Source organism: Diaphorina citri, unplaced genomic scaffold, assembly GCF_000475195.1.
Source record: "Diaphorina citri unplaced genomic scaffold, Diaci psyllid genome assembly version 1.1 scaffold5892, whole genome shotgun sequence".
NCBI classification, from domain to species: Eukaryota; Metazoa; Arthropoda; class Insecta; order Hemiptera; family Psyllidae; genus Diaphorina; species Diaphorina citri.
Window position 1 is genome coordinate 1 of NW_007383268.1, and position 10,811 is coordinate 10,811.

Below are 10,811 nucleotides of genomic sequence, written 5' to 3' on the forward strand. Positions count from 1 at the left end.
GCGGTCCTCGCGATACTGAAATTCTGAAATCTGAATTTCTGAATGTTTTATCTGAATGCCGCTAAGCTGAAAAAACAAATGTGGGTCTGAACTGTGAAATTATCTGAAATACCTATTCCCCTTGTCCAACGTTGGACTTGATCTTTAGAATTAGAATACCTACTCATTTTCATCAGGTAGAAGGTAGTAGGATGACGTATAGTATCAAAGTGTCTACTTTCAGACAGTTAGGTAGGTACCTAACTTACCACCAACCTGATGTTTTATGTTTATAGTTGGGTGTTTTTTTTTTCTCCCTTGAGAAATCGAGAACCCTCCTTTTTCGGCGACAAGCTACCCGCCTCCTCACAACAACCTCACCCAACCTGAGTGGGGTCAGCGAAAGACAGCAAACACGGGAAATGCCAATATAGTCACACATCTGGACACTATAAATAAATTACGAGGGTCGCCTTCACCAGTGATCCATTATGACCATTATCCATTTCATTCATTAGAAACTTGTCGACTGGTTCTCACAGAAAATCTCTAATCCCTGTTGTTCCTCCTTCCACGTCAGATAACTACCTATATCCTGGGTCCAAAAATGACCTCACTATTATTATTCTCGCCACCTAGCCAATATTCCAGTAATCCACCAGGGTGCTCCAAATTTTCAGAGTCTGGCCTGCAGTAAAAAAGAAAGATGAAGCTCGATGGGGGGCGGGCCCCCTGCCCCCCTCCCCCCTCAATACGGCCCTGACTGTAACTATTTTTTTACCTACCATAATCTTTTGTACCTACCTAACTTACTTTTACTTGAACAGCCATCTGAGAACTGACATGACTCATATTCATAATTATGGGGACTAGGAACAAAAGAAATACCTACTTCCAGAAATACCGTAGGTGGAATGAAAAACAATTTTTTTTTCTGCAAACAGGTAGACAACAGTAAACTACTTTAGTTATCACAGTTAAAAGATTAGATTACAGAATTTGATTTATTTCGATTTACTTACCATTTTACCAAAAGCTATCGTCAACGTCAATTTGCAATTTGAATTTTGAAATCGTTATCACACAATCACACCACGTGATCATAACGAACAATGAAAAGCAGTCCTTCTTATGTATTAAAAGGAAGGGGGTTCATGTGATTTCCTTTCAATTATCAATCAATAGGAGAATTCTTATAATTACCTAATACATATTGTGATACTAATACTGGAAACAAACTCGCTCTAATGTTAATCTTTTGCTTTCCAGGATATCAAACCCTTGAAGACAGAAAACCTCTATCTTTGGAAACTGTTCCAAGCCATATCCAATGCAAATGTTAAAAGGAGTGATATATTGTGGTCCAGTAAAGAAGAGGAATTCCTAATTAAACAGTGGATTGAATATACCAACTCTCACATACTGCATGCAAGTGTGTCTCAAGTTACGTCCCATGTTTTAAATGTAAGTACCTAACATAATTATCTGATTAATGAATGAAAACTCAGAACTAATAAGTAGCTCAAAGGCAGGATGTTGGACTTGTAATCTAGGGTAGAGATGGGTAATACTGAATACATTCACGATCCGCATCCGCGGATACAGATCGAGCGTCTATCCGGTTAGTGAGTACAAAAGTATTCGAATACTTTTTACTTGTAAGTACTCATCATAATATCATCGCGTAGGTAGATACAGACACCTTTCTTTTCTCTTCTTGTTCTTGTACTCAACTCAATAGTCGAATACATTACTCATAGGATTCTATCTAAAGAATAAAGATACCTATTTACTCATGATTACTTTTTTTCAGTAATCGAGTATTTCTTCTTGCGATCCGGATCGTACGGATATTGTGACAATCCATAGTTTAATGAGTAAAGTATTCACTTGTATCCATCTCTAATCTAGGGGGCTGGGATCAAAGTCCCAGTAGTGACATGAAAATTTAGTAGTAATTTGAGATGGACATTTGTAAAAGTTTTGTTTAAAGCTCATACTCTCATACCCTTGTCAAAACTCAATAGCAATATATTTATTTTTACCCCCCTTTTTTCAGGAGCTGAATCAGGTGTTTTCAAAACAAAGTTTCTTAGTAGCCGACCGATTTACATTGGCTGATGTTTTCATGTATTATTCCCTCATTTCAGTATTTGTAAGTACATGTTTCAAAACTTCAAGTACTTTTATCAACCAACCTCAGTGTAGTGGTTAAGTGTGGTGCACTTTGGATCTGGAGGTTTGTGGTTTGAATATGAGTCCCAGTTATAAATTATTTGCAGTTGTATGTGGGGAACAGTTTAGTTTAAGACAAGCATTTATGTAAGTGCATATTTATGTAAGTACATATATGCCTAACACTTTTTTTTAACTTTTTTGGTGCTTAACATGTAACATGGTGCATTTTATTTCCATTGCAGAAGGAGCTAACACTGCAGAGCAAAGAAAATAGTGCAAATGTTAAAAGGAGTGATATATTGTGGTCCAGTAAAGAAGAGGAATTCCTAATTAAGCAATGGATTGAATATACCAACTCTCACATACTGCATGCAAGTGTGTCTCAAGTTACGTCCCATGTTTTAAATGTAAGTACCTGACATAATTACCTGATTAATGAATGAAAACTCAGAACTAATAAGTAGCTCAAAGGCAAAAATGTTGGACTTGTAATCTAGGGGGCTTGGATCAAAGTCCCAGTAGTGACATGAAAATTTAGTAATAATTTGAGATGGACATTTGTAAAAGTTTTGTTTAAAGCTCATACTCTCATACCCTCGTCACAAACTCAATACCAATATATTTATTTTTACCCCCTTTTTTCAGGAGCTGAATCAGGTGTTTTCAAAACAAAGTTTCTTGGTAGCCGACCGGTTTACATTGGCTGATGTTTTCATGTATTATTCCCTCATTTCAGTATTTGTAAGTACATGTTTCAAAACTTCAAGTACTTTTATCAACCAACCTCAGTGTAGTGGTTAAGTGTGGTGCACTTTGGATCTGGAGGTCTGTGGTTTGAATATGAGTCCCAGTTATAAATTTTATGCAGTTGTATGTGGGGAACAGTTTAGTTTGTGACAAGCATTTACGTAAGTACTTACATATGCCTAACACTTTTTTTTTAAAAACTTTTTTGGTGCTTAACATGTAACATGGTGCATTTTATTTCCATTGCAGAAGGAGCTAACACTGCAGAGCAAAGAAAAACATCAACATGTGTCCAGATGGTTTAGCCATGTCCAAAGTTTACCCGAAGTCAGGCTGGGAGGTTTGTGGTTTGAGTATGATTCCCGGTTATAAATTTTATGCAGTTGTATGTGGGGAACAGTTTAGTTTGTGACAAGCATTTATGTAAGTACATATGCCTAACTTTTTTTTTTTTAACTTTTTTGGTGCTTAACATGTAACATGGTGCATTTTATTTCCATTGCAGAGGGAGCTAACACTGCAGAGCAAAGAAAAACATCAACATGTGTCCAGATGGTTTAACCATGTCCAAAGTTTACCCGAAGTCAGGCTGGGAAATCCTGTTGTTCTCTTCAGTAAAACCCCACTCTACTCTGGCTCCTCACATTGACTGTGACAAAATACCATAAACAGGTGGGATTTGACTTTGTAATCATAATCACTTACTGTAAATGCTGGGACAAGACAAAAAATGACCCTTTATATACATGCATTTTCATGAGATTATGACATGTTAATTGTGTGTTTAAAACTTGACGTGTTGGGGCCACCATTTGAATGAATCAGTCAGAAATGGGCAGAGTTGAATGGTTAGGATTACCCTAGGCAATATTTTCACCCTTTATGATTTTGTGTTTCAGTGTACTTACATTGAATTATAACTAATACAAGAATCTAAATAAATACCATATGTAATCATAATCACCTTACTGTAAATGCTGGGACAAGACAAAAAATGACCCTTTATATACATGCATTTTATGAGATTATGACATGTTAATTCTGTGTTTAAAACTTGAAGTGTTGGGGCCACCATTTGAATGAATCAGTCAGAAATGGGCAGGGTTGAATGGTTAGGATTACCCTAGGCAATATTTTTACCCTTTATGATTTTGTGTTTCAGTGTACTTACATTGAATTATAACTAATACAAGAATCTAAATAAATACCATATTAAATTTTTCATTCCTACACAAGACTTATTTATATGAAATAAAAACTACCAAATATAAAATTACTAGGTAATGGTAAAATAATATATTTAAAATTTTAAATAGCCTATGGACCAGATTTTAAAATACTTGAAATTTTAAATACAAAATACCTATGTAGGTAGAGCATAAAGTTATCAAAAGATTGGAATTAAGTAGATATTAGTGCTTTGACTGTTGAAAGGACATGTAGTCCCTATATTTCAACAGTTTGAAAGTAGATCGAAGTTATAAAGGAAAATGAACTTTTAAAGAAGGTAACAGGAAATTGAAAGGAAGTTAAAGAGAAAGTTCCAGAAATAGGTACCGTAGGTGGAATGACATGAAAAACAATTTTTTTTTTTTCTGCAAACGGTAGACAACAGTAAACTACTTTAGCTATCACAGATTAAAAGATTAGATTACAGAATTCTTTAAATTAAATTTGATTTATTTCGATTTACTTACCATTTTACCAAAAGCTATCGTCAACGTCAATTTGCAATTTGAATTTTGAAATCGTTATCACTCTACTTCCAGAAATACCGTAGGTGGAATGAAAAACAATTTTTTTTTCTGCAAACAGGTAGACAACAGTAAACTACTTTAGTTATCACAGTTAAAAGATTAGATTACAGAATTTGATTTATTTCGATTTACTTACCATTTTACCAAAAGCTATCGTCAACGTCAATTTGCAATTTGAATTTTGAAATCGTTATCACTCAATCACACCACGTGATCATAACGAACATTTTTTCTAAAATCAGGCTCCACTTTTATCAGGCAACGCAACATCCAGACTCCAGAGTTCCTCGACCTCCGTGTACTGCAAGGATCGTGTGAACAGATCCTATTTGAAAAACAATCAGGTGGTGGCGGCAATTTTCAAATTTCCTGTCGGATTCTGGATCTGGATAATCAGGATCCAGTGGTTTGAGTTCAGATTAGGGGTATTTTATTTATGTGAAATGGAAATTTTTCCTAATCCAAAATATTCCACTGTGGTCACTTTTTTTATCGATTCTGGATAATCAGGATCCAGTGGTTTGAGTTCAGATTTATTTTGCTTAATTTTGCCAAAGGAACAAGGAACAAGAATTATTTGCCAAATAGTGCTTGATCTGTGAATTCTGTGAACTTTAGTTAGTTTTCTTTTATTTTCTGTAGGTACCTCCACGAGACTTCATATCCTTAGTAGTCCGTAGTCCCTATTTTCGAGAAAACAAGAGAACATCAAACAGAATGGCTTTGAATTTTATTGAGCAAAATGTGACCAAATATTTTAACATATCAAATCAGCAATACAGTACCATCACCAACTCCAATGTAGCAATTTTCAAATTTCGCATCGGATTCTGGATAATCAGGATCCAGTGGTTTGGGTTCAGATTGGAATTGGATTCTTTGCCAAATACAAATAGTGCTTGATCTGTGAACTTTAGTTAGTTTTCTTTTATTTTCTGTAGGTATCTCCACGAGACTTCATATCCTTAGTAGTCCCTATTTTCGAGAAAACAAGAGAACATCAAACACAATGGCTTTGAATTTTATTGAGCAAAATGTGACCAAATATTTTAACATATCAAATCAGCAATACAGTACCATCACCAACTCCAATGTAAGTCACTACAAAACCATCAAACAGCTTGCATTCTTCTTGGTATGATTTTTGGGATCGTCCAATAGGGTGTCATAGTAGTACCTTCTCTCCCTTCTGTGAAAAGCAGTCCTTCTTTTGTATTAAAAGGAAGGGGGTTCATGTGATTTCCTTTCAATTATCAATCAATAGGAGAATTCTTATAATTACCTAATACATATTGTGATACTAATACTGGAAACAAACTATCTCTAATGTTAATCTTTTGCTTTCCAGGATATCAAACCCTTGAAGACAGAAAACCTCTATCTTTGGAAACTGTTCCAAGCCATATCTAGTGCAAATGTTAAAAGGAGTGATATATTGTGGTCCAGTAAAGAAGAGGAATTCCTAATTAAGCAATGGATTGAATATACCAACTCTCACATACTGCATGCAAGTGTGTCTCAAGTTACGTCCCATGTTTTAAATGTAAGTACCTAACATAATTACCTGATTAATGAATGAAAACTCAGAACTAATAAGTAGCTCAACTAATAAGTTGGACTTGTATTCTAGGGGGCTGGGATCAAAGTCCCAGAAGTGACATGAAAATTTAGTAGTAATTTGAGATGGACATTTGTAAAAGTTTTGTTTAAAGCTCATACTCTCATACCCTCGTCACAAACTCAATAGCAATATATTTATTTTTACCCCCCTTTTTTCAGGAGCTGAATCAGGTGTTTTCAAAACAAAGTTTCTTGGTAGCCGACCGGTTTACATTGGCTGATGTTTTCATGTATTATTCCCTCATTTCAGTATTTGTAAGTACATGTTTCAAAACTTCAAGTACTTTTATCAACCAACCTCAGTGTAGTGGTTAAGTGTGGTGCACTTTAGAGGTTTGTGGTTTGAGTATGGGTCCCAGTTATAAATTTTATGCAGTTGTATGTGGGGAACAGTTTAGTTTGTGACAAGCATTTATGTAAGTACATATGCCTAACACTTTTTTTTTTTAACTTTTTTGGTGCTTAACATGTAACATGGTGCATTTTATTTCCATTGCAGAAGGAGCTAACACTGCAGAGCAAAGAAAAACATCAACATGTGTCCAGATGGTTTAACCATGTCCAAAGTTTACCCGAAGTCAGGCTGGGAAATCCTGTTGTTCTCTTCAGTAAAACCCCACTCTACTCTGGCTCCTCACATTGACTGTGACAAAATACCATATACAGGTGGGGTTTGACTTTGTAATCATAATCACCTTACTGTAAATGCTGGGACAAGACAAAAAATGACCCTTTATATACATGCATTTTATGAGATTATGACATGTTAATTCTGTGTTTAAAACTTGAAGTGTTGGGGCCACCATTTGAATGAATCAGTCAGAAATGGGCAGGGTTGAATGGTTAGGATTACCTTAGGCAATATTTTCACCCTTTATGATTTTGTGTTTCAGTGTACTTACATTGAATTATAACTAATACAAGAATCTAAATAAATACCATATTAAATTTTTCATTCCTACACAAGACTTATTTATATGAAATAAAAACTACCAAATATAAAATTACTAGGTAATGGTAAAATAATATATTTAAAATTTTAAATAGCCTATGGACCAGATTTTAAAATACTTGAAATTTTAAATACAAAATACCTATGTAGGTAGAGCATAAAGTTATCAAAAGATTGGAATTAAGTAGATATTAGTGCTTTGACTGTTGAAAGGACATGTAGTCCCTATATTTCAACAGTTTGAAAGTAGATCGAAGTTATAAAGGAAAATGAACTTTTAAAGAAGGTAACAGGAAATTGAAAGGAAGTTAAAGAGAAAGAGAGAAATATTGACTTTAAAATTCGAAATCTAAACAACGAAGGGAAAATTGATGACTAAGTACCTACCTATAATACTTATAAATTGGAAATTCAACTACCTACAATAAAATTTTCTAGTCTAGGACTACGTAAAAAAACCTACCCAAGTGCTCTTTCATCACCATTGTGTAATCTAAGAACTAAAGAAGTGACTAGGATTATTTCTATTACCTACTGGAGTGAGCGGAGTTCATTACCTACTGGATATCTGGATTGAGCAAGAGGTGGTACAAGACTGCATCGTCACTGTTGATTCACGTCCGTGTAGATGGAAGACTGTCTCAGCACCAAAAGAGAGTAGTTTTTAAAAGGAAACTGAGACGATCTCCCCTCTTCTGAGACTCATTTCCGGAGGCGCGATAGCGCCTGTACTGAACTATTGGAAATCCAAGATGGTTCATTCCAGACCATCGAAGGTCAAAGGAACACTGAAAAACTTACGTTCCGAAGGAAAAATACACCTAATCTGTGTTCCCAACATCTCGACAACCATAAATATACCTTCAATCTCCATTCGTAGATCCCTGACTTGGTGCGGTATGAGTTGTGTTTGAGACACATTACTCAGAGGAATGTTAAGTACTAAAGGAAAGGACGGTCGTGCTGCGTACGTGCCAAGTCTCAATCATAGTGCAGCATGGTAAAACAGCCCGACGTTCGATTCAGGTGAATTTTCTCGTCAAATTCATCGCGATGTTTAGACCAGCGTAGCGTGAACTCTCGCCTCTCTATGTCGTAGGTCTCGAGAGATATAATATCATCGTCTTCACTCCAATGGTAGATTGTATTGTTGATGAGGCAGGTCTTGGTTAGACTTTGCACTTGGAAATTGCCGAGCTCTTCTAGAGGGAGGTCTTCTTCGAATACGTTCAGCTTGTATAGGCTGGACTTGCAGGATTCTATGGGGAGACAGTGAGATTTGTGTCAGAAAGAATTTTCATAGTTTTCATTGCCTACCTACATACATACAAACAAACATATCTCAAAACACTGCTGTGCTTACTACTGTGGCCAAATCTCAGTGATAAATTTCAGCAAAACTTCAAGTAGTTCCATTTAGAAAAAAATGATATTTTAACAAGCAAATTACACTGACAACTCTGTTGCGAGTTCAAGTTCTAAACAATAAATAAGGAATGTATCCCCCTTTCTGTATTTCATCATATTATTCTCACCTGTAAAGTAGATATTCTGCTTGTAGGACAGGGCCACATCTACGTTCAAACTCACACTCAGAGTTCCCACTATTTTCCACGTATACAGGGGTGGTTTCATGTAGAGCACACGGTTCCCATCAAACACATAGACACTCCCCTGATGTGCACAGCAAGCTATGAGATAGCCGGAAGAGGGTAGGTTGGAACACTTCTCCCATAGTTTGGACTGAATGTTGTACCGGTCAACGGTTTCAAGCATCACACGGTATCTGAAATGGTAGCATGTCCATTAAACCATCATAATGTTTAATCAACATGTCCTGAGACTGAAAAGGAAAAATAAGTAAGTAATAATAACTCACCTTCCAACACCCCCTATCACAAATATTTCATTATCCAAGCACACAACACTATGGTGTCGTCTAGGGGTGGGCAGACAAGTCTCATGCTCCCATTTGTTAGACCAGGTGTTGAATTTCCACACACTCATGTTCCAATCTCCCTTCCCCATTTGATATTCACCGCCTATGATCCAAATGTTCTGACCTGTGAAATGGAAGGTGAAAATTAAATGTATGGCTGAAGGAATAGAAATTTTGTGAAGAAATGAGTTAATCTATGTTTCTCTCCCCCTCCTGCTCCTTATGTCTCTCTTTCTCTCTCTACTGCATAGAAACAATCATATTGAAGTAGTATCATATTGAAGTAGACACCATAAATCCAGATAAAAACTACTATTACATACCTATAGGAATGACTTGATGCCCAACCACAGAGTCTGGAATTTCACACATTTTCTCAAGAGTAAGTGATATCTTAAGAGTATCTTCCCTTGTATCATGGTATAGAATCACAGGCTGAAAACCCAACTTCATGTTAGCACACATGATATCTTTGTTCTTCAATATGCAAGCAAATATGAAGCATTTTATAGGTAATATCCTCTCAGATTTCTCAATAAGTTGCCTTGCTGTAATGAACAGTTTTTCATCACTACACACATAGGCCTTATCAATCTTGATATTTTTGATACAATTGAGCAGAGACTTGGCATATTCAGATTCATGGACACATGAGTAGAATAGCATATCATTGATTTCTAGCAGAGGTAACTGAGAGTAGTGAATGCATTCCAGGAGAACATTGATGTGAGAACATCTGGCATCAAACTCATGATCTATCCACAAGTGAATTGCTTCAAACATTTTGAATTCATTTGTAATATTGAGTCCAGGCATGTTCAAGTAACTGTGTAAATGTTCAAATGAAAGATTCTTGAAGCTTGCTGTCTGAATGACTTTATTAAATTCCCATTGGGCCAGTGTGCTTGCTTGGATATGCAAAGTTTTGATGCCTAGTTCATCTGCTGAGATCATAGATCTCAAGCAAGTGTCAATGGTGAGCCAAGTGTCAAGAATAAAAGTCAAACATTTATCCTGGACCTGGTCAAATTGTAGTAGACTTGCTGTGCGCAGGAGTTGTAGTGTGTCACATTGCTCCCAGTCTATATTCTGATCTTCTAACATGTTGTCCAGGATGATTTGCAAACAAGTTGGGCTTACATCCTGCAAAGAAAAAAAGAAAGTAGGGTGAGTGTAGCACCTATGGTCAGTGTAGCACCTATGGACACTTTACACGTGTCCAAGGCATTAGCGTTCAAACAACACCAAGTTTCGTTTCAACTTGTTCATCTCTGCATCCGCCATCTTATTTATGCCCCGAAGCACTGGTTCAGCCGTCTCTGCTTCGTCAGAAAAAAATTACAAAAATAAGATCGCATTGTTAAATTTCAGTTTTGCTGTTTTTTGCCAAAAAAAATAAGAGAAGTGTTTCGAATTGATAATTTAACATTTAAATATAAATAGTAAGAGATGTTTTTTCAAGTGCGTTACAGTGTTTTTTTTACGTAACAACAGAGTGGACTACTGTGATACACGGGTAATCCACGTTGTCTACGGATAAAAAAACATAGTGGATACCAGTGAACATAATTAGAGTTTAAGATGTTTTTATCAATTTTGATGTGAAAGGATGCATGTTTTGTGTAACAAAAATCATCCT

The 10,811-nt window shown here is 36.0% G+C and overlaps 2 protein-coding genes and 1 non-coding gene across 5 annotated transcripts; 2 read left to right on the plus strand and 1 right to left on the minus strand.

The window, feature by feature from the left end:
* Positions 1-1,229: 1,229 nt before the first annotated feature.
* LOC103521763 lies at positions 1,230-2,423 on the plus strand. The gene is made up of 3 exons (XR_003394784.1): positions 1,230-1,443; positions 2,039-2,134; positions 2,400-2,423. It is a non-coding gene; the product is annotated as an uncharacterized LOC103521763 (transcript).
* Positions 2,424-5,167: 2,744 nt separating this feature from the next.
* On the plus strand, positions 5,168-7,864 carry LOC103521764 (eukaryotic translation elongation factor 1 epsilon-1-like). 3 transcript variants are annotated; one of them, XM_026832288.1, is made up of 5 exons: positions 5,510-5,754; positions 6,010-6,204; positions 6,441-6,536; positions 6,781-6,947; positions 7,677-7,864. In XM_026832288.1, exons 1-4 carry the CDS (start codon positions 5,671-5,673, stop codon positions 6,922-6,924), a joined length of 519 nt encoding a protein of 172 aa, XP_026688089.1. In that variant the 5' UTR covers positions 5,510-5,670; the 3' UTR covers positions 6,925-6,947; positions 7,677-7,864. The 3 variants fall into 3 exon arrangements, with proteins under 3 accessions (XP_008485094.1, XP_026688089.1, XP_008485092.1); XM_008486872.3 differs by lacking the exons at positions 5,510-5,754; positions 7,677-7,864 and adding an exon at positions 5,168-5,462 and having other exon boundaries at positions 6,781-7,247; XM_008486870.3 differs by lacking the exon at positions 7,677-7,864 and having other exon boundaries at positions 5,511-5,754; positions 6,781-7,247.
* LOC103521765 (kelch-like protein 6) lies at positions 7,767-10,630 on the minus strand. Its single transcript, XM_008486873.3, has 4 exons — positions 9,496-10,630; positions 9,113-9,296; positions 8,769-9,019; positions 7,767-8,492 (listed from the first exon to the last, which is right to left on the minus strand). Exons 1-4 carry the CDS (start codon positions 10,274-10,276, stop codon positions 8,215-8,217), a joined length of 1,494 nt encoding a protein of 497 aa, XP_008485095.1. The 5' UTR covers positions 10,277-10,630; the 3' UTR covers positions 7,767-8,214.
* Positions 10,631-10,811: the final 181 nt, after the last annotated feature.

What these genes read in the sequence shown, in the direction of transcription:
- LOC103521765 (XM_008486873.3), bottom strand. Translation starts at nt 10,276, where the DNA reads ATGTTAGAAGATCAGAATATAGACTGGGAGCAATGTGACACACTACAA. An exon ending in GCATCAAGTCATTCCTATAG is followed by an intron (nt 9,297 to 9,495) that starts GTATGTAATAGT and finishes TCCATTTCACAG; the next exon opens with GTCAGAACATTTGGATCATA. An exon ending in GTGATAGGGGGTGTTGGAAG is followed by an intron (nt 9,020 to 9,112) that starts GTGAGTTATTAT and finishes CTACCATTTCAG; the next exon opens with ATACCGTGTGATGCTTGAAA.
- LOC103521764 (XM_008486872.3), top strand. Translation starts at nt 5,379, where the DNA reads ATGGCTTTGAATTTTATTGAGCAAAATGTGACCAAATATTTTAACATA. An exon ending in GTACCATCACCAACTCCAAT is followed by an intron (nt 5,463 to 6,009) that starts GTAGCAATTTTC and finishes TTTGCTTTCCAG; the next exon opens with GATATCAAACCCTTGAAGAC. An exon ending in ATTCCCTCATTTCAGTATTT is followed by an intron (nt 6,537 to 6,780) that starts GTAAGTACATGT and finishes TTTCCATTGCAG; the next exon opens with AAGGAGCTAACACTGCAGAG.